General features: G+C 36.7%; 1 protein-coding gene and 1 non-coding gene across 5 annotated transcripts in view; both read left to right on the top strand.

Annotated features, from left to right (window-relative positions):
- ATP2B1 (ATPase plasma membrane Ca2+ transporting 1) overlaps positions 1-19,910 on the top strand; it is a 131,634-nt gene that overhangs the window by 65,526 nt on the left and 46,198 nt on the right. For all 4 annotated transcript variants that reach the window (XM_040491258.1, XM_040491257.1, XM_040491255.1 and 1 more), the window contains exons 3-5: positions 11,502-11,699; positions 18,058-18,312; positions 18,403-18,528. In XM_040491258.1, coding sequence (XP_040347192.1) covers positions 11,502-11,699; positions 18,058-18,312; positions 18,403-18,528 — 579 coding nt within the window. The remainder of the gene's footprint in view (positions 1-11,501; positions 11,700-18,057; positions 18,313-18,402; positions 18,529-19,910) is intronic.
- LOC121041170 (U6 spliceosomal RNA) lies at positions 15,839-15,945 on the top strand. Its single transcript, XR_005795596.1, has one exon. It is a non-coding gene; the product is annotated as a U6 spliceosomal RNA (small nuclear RNA).

Below are 19,910 nucleotides of genomic sequence, written 5' to 3' on the forward strand. Positions count from 1 at the left end.
AACCGTGGATGCCACTTTTGAGTAACAGGGCAAATAGCAGGAGGAGCTGTCAGGCATTTCCCATGCATAAATTTATATCTTATTAAGCTTAGAAACCTTGGAGATCATCTCAAGGCATTGGGCTAACATTCTGTTTGCTATATTATTTTCATGGCCTTCGGAAACAGCAGGAAAGACTAAACTCAAAAAAGGGTTTGCAGGTACCACGCCTGTATTTCTCTTTGTCCCCAAAGCTGTTGGAAATCTCCTTTGGTCCTACTGCCGCCACCAAATCTCCTAGTGCTGACTAGGAAATTCCAGGTTGGCTGGTCAACTTCCTTTTTAAGCCAAGTGGGTTGCTCAATGATCTTACGTAACTGAGTTTTAACTTCCCCAGAAGTGTTAATCCAGGTGCAGCAGGTGGTGTTGGCCACAGTGCAGACACCTCCTTGCTCAGCTAAAAGCTAGTCAAGGACTGACCTATTATCAACTTTGGTCAAAGAGTCTAAGGCTCTTTTTTGGGCAGGTGTTGTCTTGGCACTGATTCTGCAGTATCTCTAAGCGTTAAGGAGAGATTTCTCGCTATATTCCTGTTCACATTTACTCCTAACCAGGGAAGTATGGCCCTGCTAACAGAAGTGAACCCTGAATCATAAAACCTCCTGGTAGGTCCTTTCTGATTTGACAGTGCAGGGGATTCAACTAAGGAAGGTGCTTGAGTTGGTTTGTGAAAAGTTAGGGGTAGCTTAAGAGACCTTGCTTTGCTATATGCTAGCTGTATAGGCCCAAGGTGAGTGAATGATAACCACCCCAGATAAACATAAATCCTGTTGGGGTATGAATCACTCTCACTAAGGTGGCACTGTTAATAGATAGATAAGAGTTTTAAATGACAAATCCGACAGTCTGAAAGGCAAAAGTTACCCCTCCTTAACAAAGGCCTGGGAGAAACAGATGAAGATGTTATCTTTCCAGGCCAGTGCCAGAGTTGAAAAAATAAAGGGAAAGACAAAAGTTTCATGTTTGAGATGAAGTCTTGATTAAGCATCAGGGTGAGTAAGTAGTCATCCTCTATGTCAGCTACTTCTTTTTCTAGTCAGTTTGATTCAGAGGTCTCTATCTGTGTAGGGCCAAATGTCAGGTGGAGCCTTTTTCATCTGTGAGATACATATTCAAGGTTTAAGTCCCTGAAGTCTGGCTGCCATCTGGGTGGTGAGGAGGACCTGGTATAGTCCTTTCCAACTAGATTCTTGGGGCAGTCTTTGTTCAAAATGATTCCAAATCAAAAGGGTGGGAGAAAATTGGAAATGTTACTTTGGAGAGTTGTAGCCAGATTTTTGAGGAAGCTAGAATTCAGGATCCAGTTCAATTTACAAGTATATAACAGAAACTCAAGGATAGTTAATAGGATTAGAATCTGATACAGACAAAGAGGTAAACATAATTTCTTCAAGTACCCTCATTTTTTATAGTAAAAATAATTTCTTTGCATGAAACATTGCTTGATTATTTGCATTAGTGCAGCAAGAAAAGTGATTAACCATCTAAGCTCTTTTTAAGACTGCTTTCCTAGAATTTTGTAAGCAAGGTACCAAGTTGATTTTTCCTTCAAAGGGCTTTATTTATTGGCTCTGTAAAGTCAAACTGTGTTCTTTAAAACTCTCTGGTTGTATCTGAATCTATGCACATTTCTCAAATATGATATTCCAGTCAAAGCTTTGGTAATACAACCAGTGTTTCTCTGTCCTGATATAAAGAGAAAAGATTCTTACTGAATTTATGCAAATTATTATCATAAAAATAAGAATACAAAGAGTTTGCAAATTCTGGAGGGATCACATAGAGAGAAAAAGTAAATGTTTTGTCTTTATTCACAAAGGTGTATCTTACCAAATTATTGATAGCTTAAGAGAGAAAAGGGTTTCCTAAAACCTGGGAAAGCAAAATATTACAGAATCAGTAATGTTTTAAACAAGAAGCTGTAAAAATTATAACAATCCTCTCAGTTCATTTAGTCCCATGTTTTTAATTGTTGTTCTGCTTGCATTCAGTTTTGCCACTAGTTCTGGAAATTCTTACCAAGTTCAGTTCTATTGTCTTAAAGTTATCAGAAAACCATCCTTTCCTGAAGCTTCTTGAAGATGAAGTACTTTTGCAGAAACACTGTATAAGCATCAGAGTAAAACGGTAACTGTCTGGAAATGGCCAAAACACTTAAAAGTGGCCATGGTTAAAAACCCGATGAGAGTTCATTATAATGCAGTTGACAAGGAAATTTGGTAATTTTGTGACTTACCCTTTATGATAGTAACCAGAATTACAAATGTTAACGTGATAAAAAGGCATATAAGATCTTTAGAAATTTCATGCTATTATTGGGACACATTAATAACATTTCCATGCAAATTTATTCTAAGAAGGTTTAGCATCACCTGTTTTTAACAATGCTTCCCAGGTAATTTAACATATCAAATAAGTCTAATTAATTTAACATATCCTTCTTTATAAGGAGAACAAGTCCTTTGATATGTTCTAGGGGCCCTCTGTAAAAACCTAAAGTTAGTTCAAGATCAAAATACTTCCTTTTGAATTTGATTTTTTGGAAAGTTTGTCAAAAATATCAAAAGATTTCAGGGCACCTGGGTGGTTCAGTCAGTTAAGTGCCCGACTTTGGCTCAGGTCATGATCTTGCCTTTCATGAGTTGGAGCCTGTACTAGGCTCGGTGCTGCCAGCTCAGAGACTGGAACCTGCTTTGGATTAATTCTATGTCTTCCTCTCTCTCTTTCTCTGCCCCTTCCCCACTTGTGCTCTGTCTCTCCAAAATAAACAGACACTTTTTTTTTAAAATATCAAACGATGGGGCGCCTGGGTGGCGCAGTCGGTTAAGCGTCCGACTTCAGCCAGGTCACGATCTCGCGGTCCGTGAGTTCGAGCCCCGCGTCGGGCTCTGGGCTGATGGCTCAGAGCCTGGAGCCTGTTTCCGATTCTGTGTCTCCCTCTCTCTCTGCCCCTCGCCTGTTCATGCTCTGTCTCTCTCTGTCCCAAAAATAAATAAACGTTGGAAAAAAAAAAAATTAAAAAAAAAATAAATAAATAAAATATCAAACGATTTGGACCTTTGGTCAAAGAGGATCATATGTCACTGTGAAACAATACTTTAGGTATCCATTTAATCAAAGTGACAAAGACTTTGCAGAAAAATACAGAAAGTTAAATAGTTGTAAAAAGCCTTAGCTTCTTTAATATTGAAAAGACTCAGCTTTTTTTTTTTTTAAGTAACCAAAGACTTGATGAAAGCAAAACACACAATCTTTGTTTTTCTAGGAAGATTACATTAAAAGTAGAGGAAAACCTTTGTTTACAATTTGTTCTTAAGAGCAGATCAATAATGTAAGAAAACATTGTTCTTTTTTTTTTTTTAAGTTTATTTATTTATTTTGAGAGAGAGAGATAGCTTGAGCGGGGGAAGGGCAGAGAGAGAGAGAGGGAGAGAGAATCCCAAGCAGATTTCACGCTGCAGAGCCTGACACAGGGCTCAAACCCACAAAACTGCGAAATCATGACCTTAGGTGAAACCAAGAGTCAGACACTTAACCTACTGAGCCACCCAGGGTCCCTGAAAACATTGTTCTTTTGACAGGAAAAAGAAAAAATTCCAATTTTGTACCACTGTACTTTTGACATTAAAACTCATTTTTAAATAAATTTATTTTAATCTTAACCAGATTGAGTGTACATTAAAATGCCCAAAGATTCCTTTTCCACAAACCTACAACTTTCGTTTTGCATTCAGATTTTATCCTCTTTTCTCTTTTTAAATAACTAGCCTCACTAGGACAGATTTTCCCTCTAAAAAGTGCATTTATATTCCTTATACCTTCTTTTACCAAAAGCCCATGTCATAATTTTTTTGCATATAGAGGTGTTTCCCTTATTATTTCTAGTAGCTTTAAGCACACATATTAATTAGAATTCTTAACCCTTAGCAACTTTAATTAAGAAGTAAACAATTAAGAACTGGCCTTTACATTAGCATTCTGTGAATTGGCAGATTTATAAATTCTTTTTATGATTTCTGAAAACATGCTTTTTTCATAGAAAATTTTTAAGCATGGCTAAAACATGTTTACTGTTAGACTCAAATATCTTTAGTTCCTCTGTAAAAGGAAGCAAAAAAACCTATGTTCAGTAATCTGTGTTGCAATATTTTATCTTACTTGGAAATGATCTGGATATTTAATGAATTTAACTCATATTTAATGCAGCAAAACTTTAAGGTTCCCCAAAAAGACTTGGGTAAATTATTTGAAAAGTTCACCTAAAACCTTTTTATCCTACTTACTTCTATTTAGTTTACTTGCTCTTAACAATTATGTTTAGGGGCGCCTGGGTGGCTTGGTTGGTTAAGCGTCCGACTCCAGTTCAGGTCATGATCTCATGGTCCGTGAGTTCGAGCCCCGTGTTGGGCTCTGTGCTGACAGCTCAGAGCCTGGAGCCTGTTTCAGATTCTGTGTCTCCCTCTCTCTCTGCCTCTCCCCTGTTCATTCTCTGTCTCTCTCTGTCTCAAAAATAAATAAATGTTAAAAAAAATAATAATAAAATAAAAAAAAAATTATGTTTAGATCCCACAAAAACTTCATGAGACATTAGACAAAATCAACCATCTTCCCAAGCTGTTATTCTTGTTGACAGATTTTGTAACAGAGATAACGTGAACTTACTTGACTACTAAAACCGGGTAGAATAAAAGTTGTATGTTTACATTATATTTAATCCTGGTAACTCTGAAGACATGCCTATTTTAATTAAACCAAACTTAAGGCCAGCTTTTGTTTGCCAAACTCAGGGGAACCTGAAAAACCTTTAGGTTACTTTCTATTACATTTTTGAGAATTTCTATGAATACTTAATTCACATTTGAGTCAGTTAAATAGAAGTCTTTTACAAATTGATTGTAGTAATACTATTGGAGGTAGACAGTACTACATATATACAACACACATGCATAGGCACACTTAAACATACAGACAGACATAAACAGAGGCTTCCATTTCACTCATGATAAAAGTTGGATCTAACTTTTCTGGTAGATGGAATTAGTCAAGGCTACCTGCCCAGATAGCTAAAGCTAAGTTTTGAAGGACCTTTCCCCCTTTTGTTTTTCTTCTGGTAAGAATTACTTCCCTGAAGTTTGCACTTTAGCATTTACATCTCAGAGGCACAAGGAAGAATGCAAGTTACAAACCTTTAAAGATTAGTAGGGGAGGTTTGGGTATTGGCAAAAAAGAAATGGATAAACTTTGAATTGTCTCTAGAGTTGCATTTCTAGTTTCACAAGGATTTGCAAGATAAGGTTTGTTGTTCTCAATTCCTCAACGAATTGAGTTGCAACTTAAGTGACATTATAGCTTGTTCCACTGATCCAACTACATTATCCACAATGAGCAGAGGGAAGAGTGCCTTAAAATTTTCTGTCAGGCTCCGACTAGTGCCTCTCATCTTATTTTCTGCCTTTTTATGTTTCCAGTAATCTCTGGAGTTAATCCAGTTATTAAAACTGTTAGAGAATTTTCTCTGGAGTTCAAGAAATTAGTTAACTATAGCCCTAACTTCATTTGGCCTTTAGCGTGGCCTTTGACCAAGGAGTGAAAAGTAACTGAAGAGAATCACCTGTAGTCTCAGGCGGTGTTATTTTAAAAGGTAATTTAATAGTCTCTTCAGAGTGTAAAGGCAATTCAAACAGAGGATTGCTAGAATGAGTACTCAGAGGAAGAAAGAGGGGAGCAGTAGGAGTATTATGTCACAGTAAGAGTATTATGTCAGTCTTAAAGCCTTTTGTTTTTGGTACCTCTTATATCTTTACTTTTTCATTAGCCTTTTACAACAAATCTTTCAATGAAGCTATTTTGGAATTTTGAACTTTGGAAACTTCTGCATACCAATAAAAATAGGTGCCCCATTCTGTTTGATTTGGGACTCCTTTGCTTTCAAATGCACTTCTTAAATGATCCTATCTAACTGGAACATTTCTCATAATGGCCATTGTGATTTTGGATTGTCTTTAGTAAGATTTTGCCATTTTGTAGATATTTTACAACTTCTGAAACCATAGTTTTTAGACATAAAAAAGATAGGTATGCCAGAAGGTGACCTGCTAAACTCTTTGGATTTTATGGATCCCATTACTCAAAGTAGAAGTACAGAAAACAAAAGAGAACTCACCAAGAAGGGTAATGCATTCACAAAAGCAGATAGTCAGGGAGCTGAACCAAAGAGACTAAATTCGAATCCAAGAGGAAACCCACTGAACCAAAAGGAAAAAGACGGCTCACAGAAATGGAGAGGACAAGGGGCTCAAGTGGGACCCACAAACAGTCATTAGTTCCCCAGGGGTTCTGCACCTTCTGATCCCACTTCATGACACCATGTAATCAACCTTAAGTGAAACAAATGGTAATTTAATTAAATAAAGATGAGTTTATTCAGGAATAACAGTGGCGTTGCCATTCAGGACAAGCAGACTGTGGCAAACCATAGGCAAGTCTGAAGAGACAGAGGGGAGGCTAGCTTTTATGAGGTGCTGGGAGGACATGGGGTGAGTCATTTTGAAAATAACTTCATTGGGGAAGAACAAGAGCTCCAGGTTGTGGTGGTTTCTCACTGGCTGCAGGTGGTGGGAAGTTTGCTGTTACTGAGGCATGTGGAAATCTTTCTCCTTCCTGCTGCTCATGTAAGCTGAGAGGAGTGCTACATGCCCAAGAACTGTCTCCTCATGGCTTCCGAACTCCCATTTTAAATCGGTTTCCTTGATTCATTTTCACAGCTGCTTTGATGGTTTTTTTAAATATATTGTCTCTTTGTGAAGCTAATTGGGGCATAAGGAGATCAGATGCCATACATGCCCTTGGCCTCATTGCCACTATTCTACAGTCAACTGAGCCAATGGGACCAGGCAGAAGAGTTGTCAGTATATTTATTCATAAGTTATACTTAATGATTTCATGTCATATCTACTCTATTTTCAAAACTAAGACCATGTAGTCTCATTACCAGTTTTACCAGCTTGGCTATTTCCCTTCCCTCAAGAACTTTGCTTTCTCTCTCCTAACAATGGAAGCCTCTTCCTGCCCTGAGAGGAGGCTAACACCTACACCCTGGATTCCATTCCCCTTGCCTCTTCAGAGGCTTTACTCCAGTGTTAGCCTGTGTCTCTTGTATCATCAGTGTTGTCTTCTCTGTTTGATTATTTCCGCTGGTAAATTACTTGCCTTGATATCTATCACTCATCTTTAAAAAAGCATAATGGGTGTATTTATCCACTTTAATTCACCTTTACTGCTTTATTTTTCTCTGCTGCATCATACTCGTGGAAAAAGTTGTATAATCATAGTTTCCATCCATTTTCTAATTCTTATTCTATCTTCAGTTCTTTCTAATCAGACTCGCTTCACAGCATTCCACTGGAAAATTTCTTCTCAAGGGCATGGGCCTCCAGCTAACCAAAGCCAGTCTTATTTTCTGGCTTCATCTTCCTCATTTGATGTCATCATCCACATCATCTTCATCTTTTTTAAAAAACGCTCCTTTTGTAGGCTTCCATAATTTTACACGAGCCTGTTTTTTGAGCCAGCCACCTCCCCCTGCCCGTTTCTTTGGGTTGCCTTTTCTTCCCCCATCTGATCATTAAATGTTGGGGACTATTCCAAGTTTCTAGCCTTAACCCTTCTCTCTTGTCTGCTTTCTGGGAGCTCTCTTTGGGTCCATGACTCCAGAATCATCTGTGCATTGATGATTTTCTGGCGCAGACCTCTTCTGAGTCCCGAATATGGCTAGCCAGCTGTCTACAGACCTCTCCGCTTGTTTATTTAAATAGGCATCTCAGGGGCGCCTGGGTGGCCCAGTCAGTTAAGCGTCCAACTTCGGCTCAGGTCTTGATCTCGCAGCTCGTGAAGTTCGAGCCCAGTGTCGGGCTCTGTGCTGACAGCTCATACTCTGTCTCTCTCTGTCTCAAAAATAAATAAACATTAAAAAACAAATGGGCATCTCAGGTGTAAATCTGTAAAATGAAACTGTTAACTCTTGCCTCTCTTTTTCCACTTAATTCTGCAATTCCCAAAGGCCTGCTCTATCTTGGTGAATGTCTTTACTATCCAATCATTTAAGTGTATAGACAAAAAAAAAAAAAAAACAACTTCGATATCATTCTTTATTCTTTTTCTTTCATCCACATCCAGTCGTTTAGCAAGTCCTGTCTGATCTTTTCACAGAATAATTGGCAGATTCAGTTAAAAACCTCAGATACTAGCCACAATCACATCTTACTTTCTACTTAAACAGCCTCCTTACTGGTCTTTTCCCTCCACTCTTGCTCTCTTCAATTTATACTTCACACAACAATTTAAATGAGATCAATTATTACTACCATACTCTATGGTGCTTTAAATCCCTTCTGTTTTAGAAAGGTTTCTGTTGCACTTAGAATAGTACTAGTCTTCTCGCTATGTTACTTTAATAATCTCTTTGTTTCCCTCCAGTATAAGATTGCTGAATATATAGTGTGTTTATACTGACTCCTCAGGATGTAGAATAGTCCCTGCAAGTAGTAGATGTTAAGTAAATATAGGGTGGGGAACAGACTATTGTTACAAAACTCTTAACTTCATTATATTTAGATTATGTGAGTTTATTATTCTGCGTTTATGTGAGTTTATTATTCTGCGTTTATGGAAATTAATTTCCCCCAAAGTGGAATTAAAACCTGTAATGTCCAGTTTATAACTTGTCATCCCCTTACTGAGCTCAATCACTGTTACTCTGTAGTATATGCTTTGATCCATTGTACCTTCTTAGGCCCTTCCAAACAAGTTTGTAAGATACACCAACAAATATTAATGCCTCTACCCCAACTGCCACAGACATTAAGTGACATGCGTAAAATTTCAGTAGGTGAACTGGAATCTAGGTCTTCTAGTTTGTAACCCAGATGACTTTATTGATGTAGTATCTTAGGTGAGTGCTTGTATGTGTGGTAGTGGTTTAGAAGAATTACAGTAACCTTTAGGACTGGCTGCTTTTTTAATTCCCAGATTCCCTCCAGATACATTTTTTTTAGAGTTTATTTTGAGGTGGAGGCAGAGAGAGAGGAAGAGAGAATCCCAAGCAGGCTCTGCACTGATGCTCCTGGATGTAGGACCAGATGCAGGGCTTGAGCCCACCAACCAGGAGATCATGACCTGAGCCCAAATCAACAGTGGGACACTTACCTGACTGAGCCACCCAGGCACCCTTTCGGATAGGCTTTTAAGCTCTCTTTAGCTCTGTGGCTCTTTTTATCAGCATTAACATAAAATGTTGGCCTCCGTTATAATTAATGTAGGTTTGGGTCAATTATTCTTATAGTTATAGTGGTGCTACTTAAAACTACTAGGTGTTATATACTTGTAATTAATAGTAGGTTCTATTAAGTGTGAGTTAAACTGATAAAACCAATATCTTCAGATTTCATAGAAAAAAAGATTGGAGACTGACAGCTAGGGAAGGTTGTCTTTTATTTTTTCTAGTAATGTCATTGAAATACAAGATATAACAAACTTACTATCTTTTTATAAGAGAAAGGGCACTTAAATTTAAAAAGCGGCAAGCACATAATCTCAGAACATCTCAAAGTTTAGTCCTTTAAAAAAAATTTTGTTTTGTGGAAAACCTTACTGCATTGATTCTTCTGTCCCTCAATTAAACCATGGACCAGTGTTAACTGGTTTCAGCCAGGTGTGATTGGGGAGCATTGCTCTAGTCTGAAGAAACTGTGGATTCTAAATTACAGTTTGCAAGTTTCTTCTCTCATATTCTCTTTCCCTCAGTCACGATTACTACAGTCCTTTCATTCCTTTCTTTCTATTGAACTGTCTCAAAGCCTGAAGCTCTGTGGAAGCTTTCAGATGATGACTTTTATCATCAGAAATCTCAAATCTTTCTGCCCAGTATGGACGGAACTTCTTAACAGTTGCTGATGAAAACATTCTCTGGAATCTTATTGATACCTTTAACCAAATAAATAATTACTTTAAAATGTCTGTGTTAATTTCTTATTGTTTATTCTAAAAGCGTACTTTCTTTGTTCTCTCTCTTCTACTCTCTGCCTGCCTCCACACTGAGATTACTAGTCGAAACACCTAAAACCAAGAGCCTCCCAGTAATCTGCTGTTTTCCTGTCTTGCTCCTTTGCTGTTCTCCTGGGATGAGCTCTTGCCAAAAAAAGAGTTTATGTTAACTAAATTAATTATAAATTTAAATTTATGATGATAAATTGAAAGTGGTATCATTCTGATATCTTTGCCTTCTTTGATATTTTTAAGCAGACTCAGAAACATGTCATTTGTCACTCCTGCCTGTTTTCATACCTCCCACAAAAATATAAATGTGTATGTACTTCGCTTTAGCTATTTGGGATATATCTAGGTTTGATTGGATCAGCACGGTTAAGTTTGAGGAGGACCTGCTTGATGGGGTAAGGGAAAGGCAAAATTCATGTCCTCCAACTCTCTCTTAACCTCTTTCCTCATAACCTTCCAATTCCACATTCCAGGCAATAAATATTATGTCCCATCATGCACCTTTTCCCTTACAGTGATAGTGGGCGCTATCAGTCAATAGAAGTACCTGTTTCTCAAGCTGGAAATCCTAAAAATAAAATTCAAAAGAAAGGTCATCCCATAATTTCCTTTTTTGTGTGTGTGTGTGACTTGCAAATCATTTATCAGTCCATGTATAACAGACATTTTAATGGAGAAATTTTAGAGCTTGTGATAAATGTTTCATTGTTCTTTAGTAAATAAGAGTGAAAATCAAAGACTTTCTCTGATTAGGGTGACCAGAATGCTGTAAGTAAATCAAATAAATACATAATTCCCCATTTTGAGAGGGAAAACATCAAAGTAAAGGTCAGGGAAATTTTTAATTCCAATATAAAACCCATCCAACTGTCATATCACTCTGGTCTCTGGCAGCCTACAAGATGGTATAAGGTAATATGATCAAAAATGAACATTTTGGAAAAGTGAAAATTTTTAATCCAGTCTTGACCTGTCTACGTGAATTGTTCTTTTAAAGCACTGTGCATGTTTTTCAGTGATTTAAATTCTGTTCATTTGATATAATGTGTAAAAGTCAGTTTGATTGGGTCTTATGAATTGGAATCTGAAGTGCAATGAATGAAGGGGCACCTGGGTGGCTCAGTCGGTTGAGCATCCAACTTCAGCTCGGGTCATGATCTCACGGTCTGGGTTCGAGCCCTGCATTGGGCTCTGTCAGAGCCTGGAGCCTGCTTGGGATTCTCTTTCTCCCTCTCTCGCTGCCCCTCCCCTGCTCATGCTTTGTGTCTCTCTCTCTCTCTCAAAAATAAGTAAACATTAAAAAAAAATTTTTTTTTAATAAAGTGTAATGAATTAATGTTTTGAGTAAAATAGGTATTTCCTTTTGTAAGTAGTGAAACTTTTCACTGAAATTTGTTTCTTTTCACTAGGTTTGAGCGGAAACCCTGCAGATATAGAGAGAAGAGAAGCAGTGTTTGGAAAGAATTTTATACCTCCTAAAAAGCCAAAAACCTTTCTTCAATTAGTATGGGAAGCATTACAAGATGTCACTTTAATTATATTAGAAATTGCAGCCATAGTATCATTGGGCCTTTCTTTTTATCAACCTCCAGAAGGGGATAATGCACGTAAGTAAATTGGGGAGGGGAAAAAAAAAAAAAGACTTTCATGTGTGATGTTAATAAATTCAATTCATTTGTTTAATTAAAATATAATAATAGGTTGGCATTTGGGAGGGAAAACATAAGTAAAGGTCAGGGAAGTGTACTAGATAGCATTCTAGCAGTGTTTTTAATTGTTCTTTAAATATACCATCTCAGATAATTTTACAATAACCCTATGAGCTAGTGTCACTTCCACGTTTGATACAGAGGTTAAATAACCTGCCAATGTGTGTATGCCACGTGTTGGCAAAGAGCTAAGTCACATATACAGTGTGGTTTGTGCCATCATGGTTTTTAAGGTCTTTGAACATTAAATTGAAATAATTACAGTTTTTAATTTTGGGTTTTTTTTTTTTAATCTTTTGGAAATCATTATGAAAGCAAAATTCTGTTCTCTTCCCTGATTCATTATTTTTCAAGTTCTTAAATTGTTATTATAGGCATGATTCGGGTAATTGCCTTGCCATTCTAGAAATGTTTATACTACAACTTATCTTGACCAAAGGAAAAGTACATCATACAGTGGTAGATCTGCTTTAATTTGTAGCTACAATGGTTTTGTCTTTCTCCTGCCTATGTTCTTCATTTCTCTTTTAAAATTTCTTACTCTCTTTTTAATCAATTTATTTAAAATAGATAGTCCTTGACAGTACATTCTATAACTGCTAAGAAACCTAGCTTGGGTTTTGGTCACTATATTTAAATAGCTATAGAGTGAACCAGTAGTATTTTATATATCAGGAGAGTGATATACCAATATTTTTGTTTGTAAAAACTTTATTCTTATGCCTTTCAAGTTATGAAGAGTTAAATAAACATTAGCTAACTCTAAAAGTTGGGTTAAGTAAAAATTTAAAGTAATGCCATTAAAGGTATGCCTGGAGCTCATGTGAGAGTTGTGTTTTTTGTTTGTTTATTTTAGAAAGTAGGTCACTGAAATAGTCAGTTTATCGGAGAGCAGGGTTTTTCAGCAACAGCTTTGTTTACATTTTACACCAGAACATTCTTTGTCACCCTGCACTGTACTACCCTCCAGTTGAGGCCACCAGAACTTTTCCAGACATTGCCAGGTTTCTGATAGGGGGCAAAATTGTCTATGGTTGAGAATCACTTGTCTAAATAAGAAAAAATTTAGGCAATATTCTTGTCAACATTGAGCCAAATTATTTTTTAAACTTTTGTTTTTATTAAATAAATAATACATATTTTGCTGTAGAAATATTAGGAGGGAAAAATGACAATTCATAGGAAATAATATTCACCGAAAATCTCACTTCTTAGAGATTACTGCTATACCATTTTCATATTCTCCCAGATTTTAAAATATGTTTTGTATGCCTGTGGGTACTCACGTATGTGTATGTGTGCATATGTGGGTAGGCACGAGGGCATGTAACTGTGCGTATATGAAATGTTTTATATGAAAAGGGAAGGTCATACCATGTTCATCAACATATAGGTAAATTCTGTAGCGTTCAATTTACCCAACTATCATTATAGAATATTGGGAATTGGTATTCTAGAATTCAGCGAGTTCGCAGATTATGAAATGTTTCTTTACTTTTAACATTTTTTTCCCTAAGATTATAAGAAGACTAAAGAAAAATATTTTCAACAGGAATGGATTTTGTTACTAACAAGGACAAATCTTTTTGGAATTTGGACTGCTTCATTTGTAGGATGTAGTGACAAGCCCTTTCCCAAATTTGCTTAAGGAGAATACTGGCATTAGATCCAACTGAGAAGATACTCTAAAATTGTCAGTGTCATAAGACACTTTAAAAACAGTCAAAATCTGCTAGAAGGTGTTAGTAAAACATACAAAGATATTTTTGTTCCACGGTGAAATGTTAGTATTTGCATTTTTTTAACATTTATTAGTGTACTTCATGTGTCTTTTCATCATGTATATTTTAACACTAAGTAGTAAATCTGTAGTCATAGACTATATTATCAAAATTTCTTACTAGTATAAAAATAAGCATTATAACGCATACAATAAACACATCTTTAGTTACTAGTATAATACCAAGGTTCTCAAACCTTTTGGTCTGAGGGCCCCTTTATGCTCAAAATGCTAAGGACTCCACAAGCAGATTTTGATTATATGAGCTATATGTGTAGATATTTACTGTATTCTTAATTAAAATTGAGAAATTTAAAAATACTGTATCAGTGCATTTAAGTTGTATCTAAGTGTTGTATTATAATAAATATAATTGCTATAATTATTAATGAAATCTTAAGTGAAATTATGAAGAGAGAATTAGCAGTATTCTTCATTTCCTTGTATCTCTTTAAGGTCTGGCATAATTGAAGATAATCTGCTTCTGCATTTAGTGTCTTGTGTTAGCACATGTAGTGTAGTCTTTGGAAAATTCCACTACACATTCCTGAAATAGAATGCAAATTACATCTTGGTATTATTACATAGTTTTGACCTTGGGGGATCCTCCTGGGGTTCCTAGACAACACTTTTTAAGAACTGATTCTTTATACTGTTAATGTACATACTTGATGCACCATCCAAGAAATAGCCCAAATGGAGAACTTTAAGAATGGAATATTTGCCTTATGGTAGAGCACAGACTGAATTTAGATTGTGCATCTCTCTCAGGTGAATATGTTTACAGGGGAACACCTTTGGTTAAATAGATTTTTATTGTATTTATACTCCGACTTTACTGAAAGCATAGGACAGTCCTTTTGTAACTTTGATTTTTGCAATTATTTTTTCACTGCAGCTACTCTAAAAATTTGTAACGATCAGCAGCAGGAAAAGGATTTAATTTTTGGAAGTATTTTACTACCATCTGTTTCAAAATCATTCTAAATTTATCTGTAATTTAAGGTAGAACTATATATGAAATGAAATATGGCATCAACTTGTTTCATGTTCTCTTTTGAAATATTGAGTCATGTAGTTCTAAATATGCATGTGAGATTTAAAGCTGAAAATGATATAATTGTCTCATAAGTCTTTTCCCCTTAATCTCTGTTGCATTGATCTTTAAACTTTTTTTGGTTGTATACCTTATCAGGAAGAAATATGAGTATATATTCAAAGGATGCATTTATGAATTATATATATGTAAAGCTATCTACATAATGTATGTATAATGTTTATACTTTATAATATGTATAGTTTTAAACATATGCAAAAATATAAACTGAAATGTTAAAAAGATGAAATGAGGTTTAAAATTTTGATGTTTAGTAACCATAAAATATCATTATTGATAGCCTGATTGAATATACATTATTTTATAATTTTGATTTAACCTTGATTTCCCTTGATTTGGGTCTGAGTTTGCTTTATTTCAGAACTTGGTTTTTTTTTTTAATTTTTTTAATTTTTTTTTAACTTTTTTTTTTAATTTATTTTTGAGACAGAGAGAGCATGAACGAGGGAGGGGTAGAGAGAGAGGGAGACACAGAATCGGAAGCAGGCTCCAGGCTCTGAGCCATCAGCCCAGAGCCCAACGCAGGGCTCGAACTCACGGACCGCGAGATAGTGACCTGAGCTGAAGTCGGGCGCTTAACCGACTGAGCCACCCAGGCGCCCCTAGAACTTGGTTTTAATGTTTCTCACAGCTGAAAAGAAACTTACAACATTTTGTAAATCCACATGTAAGAAGTGTACTCACTAATGATATTTTCACTCCCATCCACCAGTTACACAAAATTTTTTTGACATATGACTGGTAAATTCCATCTTCTTTTTAAAAATTTTTTTTTAATGTGTATTTTTGAGAGAGAGAGAGAGAGAGAGATAGAGAGACAGAGAGACAGTACAAGTGGGGGAAGGGCAGAGAGAGAAAAGAGAGACAGACAGACAGAATCGGAAGCAGGCTCCAGGCTTTGAGTTGTCAGCACAGAGACGAACGTGGGGCTTGAACTCATGAACAGTGAGATCATAACCTGAGCCGAAGTCAGACACTTAACTGACTGAGCCACCCAGGTGCCCCCACCCCCCCCCCGTCCATCTTCTGCTTTCAATGTATTGTTCTTACATACTATTAGAAAGTATTGCATTTTTACATTTTTAACCAATGAGATCAAACCCGTTGAAATGCTTCATTGGGAAGATAATATTTTAGCTAGTGCTCACTTCGGCAGCACATATACTAAAATTGGAACGATACAGAGAAGATTAGCATGGCCCCTGCGCAAGGATGACACGCAAATTCGTGAAGCGTTCCATATTTTTTAACAGGAACCCATGGGGGAGGGGAAGGAAAAAAAAAAAAAGAGGTTAGAGTGGGAGAGAGCCAAAGCATAAGAGACTGTTGAGAACTGAGAACAAACTAAGGGTTGATGGGGGGTGGGAGGGAGGAGAGGGTGGGTGATGGGTATTAAGGAGGGCACCTTTTGGGATGAGCACTGGGTGTTGTATGGAAACCAATTTGACAATAAATTTCATATATAAATAAAAAAAAATATTTTAGCTATATTTCAAGTTGGTGAAAGTGGTCAACATGGCATTTCAACTCTCATCCTGACTTGGTCTACCTGGAGTACATCTCGAGTCTTCTGGGCAGGTGGAAGGGGAAGGAGAAACTGTCCTACCACTTCTGTTTCGAACATTGTAAACCATAAATTCATTTAACTGGTTATTGTGTACAATGGTGCGTGGTCATTTCTTCGGCCTGAATGTAATTCAAAGAGAGGTTTTAATATTTGGATGGAGAAGCCAGCACTCTCCATGGATTGTCCAGCCATCTCCTTTGGAGAACATGCTCTTGTACCTATTGATGGCTGAATCCTGCTGATGGTCCTCCGGATTTTGTTTTTTTGTTTGTTTGTTTTGTTTTGTTTTGTTTTAATCTCATCATTCCTTCCATTTCACCACCACCAGTTGATTTTATTCTAGTCTCTGTCTTCTCTGACCTCATCTGTCCCACATACTTCTCCTGGATTAATCTTTATTCAGCATCTTTATACTTCACATCATTTCTTTGGCTCATGCACTGTATTCTGGAACATGCTTTAATCGTTTCTAGGATCATTCATTTACTCATTCTTTTCTTCTGAATAATTTTTTTCCTGCTTTACATGTCCTAAGAGAACCACTGATTTTTCAGACTTTTCAGCTCAACCCTCAGTAAGAAAGAACTTTAAAGAGGAGTGCAGAACCTATTCATTCATGTGAATTTGTAAATACCCAATGGAAACTTTCAAGAAAAAAATGCTTACCTTTATTATACGTATATCCTTTTTATTTTGTTCTGTTTCGTTTTTCAAAATGCTAGTCATAAGCCACTGAATTGATTTTAGACTCCAAACAGATTATAACCCGCAGTCAAAACAGCACTATTTCACTGTTCTTTCTTCAACATTTTTTACCTTAAATTTTGAGTTTTGGGGGGTTCTTCCCCCCTCCATTCTTCTGTAAACTTTTTTGTGCCATAAAGCCTTTTTACTGATTTTAATCTTTCCCTGGAATACTCTTTAATCTTTCCCTGGAATGCTCTTCCTGGAATGCTTTAAAGCGATTATATGGCTAGTTCCTTTTTATCACTTGGCTCCTAGCTCAAACATCATGGACACCTCAGAGGGACCTTCTGTGTTCACACAACCAGTTACTTCCTTTCTTCATTTGATAGCATATCACCGCCCTTTGTTTTCTTTATGGCATTTACCATATCTGAAATTGATTATTTGTTTTATTACGTGAATTCTTCATACACTGTCTGCACCTACCAATCTAAGTATGGGTTTTGTGAGGAGAGGGAACTTGGGTCTTGTTTACTGCCATGTCCTCAGATCCTAAAATTATGCCTGGCATCTAGAGTAGATGCCCAAATAGTTGGATTGAGTAGCACTTTGCTTACCTTTTCATGTTATGGAAACCAAGTTTTGCTTGTACTCCTGTAAAATTTATACAATAAGTAAGCATGATTCGTGGGTTTTCATGTATATCTTGTCTAACATATGTAATAATTAATAGCATTAACCATTTTTCTCAGTCACTGGTCTACCTGCTTTCCAAATGTTCTCTCGTTTAATCCTCAGGACTCTGGGGTAGGTGGTGTTGACAGATTAAGAACTTGCCTTGAGGCCGAGGTTTAATCTTCCTCAGTGTCCTTATGCTTATCTTAGTGCCCTAGATTGCCTCCCTGTCCTGAGGGTGAGAATCTTCATATGCAGGGAACTTGAAATTGACGTAGTTTGCATTCTTGCCATTATGGAATGCTTGAGTTCAGTAAGGTACTTAGAGTAAAATTAGCAAGGTATGTAAACATCATAATTAACTTACTGCTTGTCTTTGCCATCAATTCAGAATCTTTTTTTGATAAGCATTTTCTTTCTTTTCATATAGTTTGTGGAGAAGTTTCTGTTGGAGAGGAAGAAGGTGAAGGTGAAACTGGTTGGATTGAAGGAGCTGCAATCCTCTTATCAGTAGTGTGTGTGGTGTTAGTTACAGCTTTCAATGACTGGAGTAAGGAAAAACAGTTTAGAGGTTTGCAGAGTCGAATTGAACAAGAACAGAAGTTCACAGTCATCAGGGGTGGTCAGGTCATTCAGATACCTGTAGCTGACATTACTGTTGGAGATATTGCTCAGGTGAAATACGGTAAGTGAAAAAGAGCAACCCCTTTTAGGTTAGAGGTAAAGTCATTGTAATCTTGTTTACAGTGTGCATTACAGTTGCTCTTTGTTTTAGGTGATCTTCTTCCTGCTGATGGCATACTAATTCAAGGCAATGATCTTAAAATTGATGAAAGTTCATTGACTGGTGAATCTGATCATGTCAAGAAGTCTTTAGATAAGGATCCCTTACTTCTATCAGGTATGAATTGCTTTTGTATCTTTGAACTTTTTTCTCTTCCACTGTCAGCAAACAGTTTTGCCTAAGAGCCTACATGGTGAAGGATTCTGTATTTTATGTTAGCTTCTACCCTTATAATCCTTAGGGAGTTGTTTTGGGTTTTTTTTTTTCCTCTAAGTTGCCAGAGATATTATTATCTTATTGCCAGAGATATTAGAGGTCTTTGAATCCAGAGTCATATTTTACAAATGAGGAACATGAAAAAAAAAAAATCAAGAGATTTTGAGAGTCAGTGATGTTAGTTAGTGATAAAACTAAAATATAAGCCTGATGACTTCTGTTGTGTTTTCCTGTATTACATTTATTCTTAAGGCCTGTTGATGTGTAAAATTAAAGAATGATTATTTTTCATTGTTTATTTTTGGTAATGTTTATTTTTGAGAGAGAAAGAGAGAGACAGAGCATGAGCCGGGGAGAAGCAGAGAAAAAAGGAGACACAGAATCTAAACAGGCTCCAGGCTCTGAGGTGTCAGCACAGAGCCTGATGTGGGGCTCAAACTCGTGAACAGCGAGATCAGGACCTGAGCCGAAGTCAGACGCTCAACCGACTGAGCCACCCAGTCGCCCAGAATGATTGTATTTTTAAAGCAAATTAATGAACTGTCTATGGTGATCTATAAAGGATAGGGTTTTGTTGTGTTTTTTTTTTTTAAGGAACCGATAAAATCCTTAAAATTTGTCTAATCCGACTCCCGCATTTAACTGTCAAGGAATAAATCTGAGATAAACTATTTATTGAAGATCACATGGCTAATCAACAGTAGGCCCAGAAGTAGCACCACATGTACTAGGGAGGATTGAATTTGCACACAAGTAGGACATGTTCTGAGAATGAAGAGGATTGGTACAGGTGAGGGCACTATTTGAAATGGGGAGCTGGGTGTCAACTTGGGAGGCTCTTGTAACAGTAACTGTGATAGCCTGACCTGAGGTTAATGAGAAATGAAATGGAAGGGATGATGGGAAGATTCACAGGCGGCCTTCTAAAATGTCACGTGAGCTTGTCTCCAAAAGTATGCCAGTTCTTTTACATTGGATTTCCAGGTTTTTATTCTTAATTTTCTAGTATTCTTTATAGAATTTACAAAATTGCCTGTGGGACAGTTGTTTACATGTGTTTATTAGATCGAATTGTACCAGAATTTGGAATAAGCAGAAGGTTGCCTATTTGTCTTCTATTATCATTTTCAGATGTTAGTGGAGGGCTAACATTTTATACAGTCTAAGGAGATTTCTGCTGATTTAACTGTGTAATAACTTGGCAGCTATAATTTTTCAGTTCTTTGTGAATTTTATATTTTGATTGATTGAACATGGCTTCACTGAAACCAGAGTCACTGTGA

This window comes from Herpailurus yagouaroundi, unplaced genomic scaffold (assembly GCF_014898765.1).
Source record: "Herpailurus yagouaroundi ecotype Mexico unplaced genomic scaffold, PumYag 182, whole genome shotgun sequence".
NCBI classification, from domain to species: Eukaryota; Metazoa; Chordata; class Mammalia; order Carnivora; family Felidae; genus Herpailurus; species Herpailurus yagouaroundi.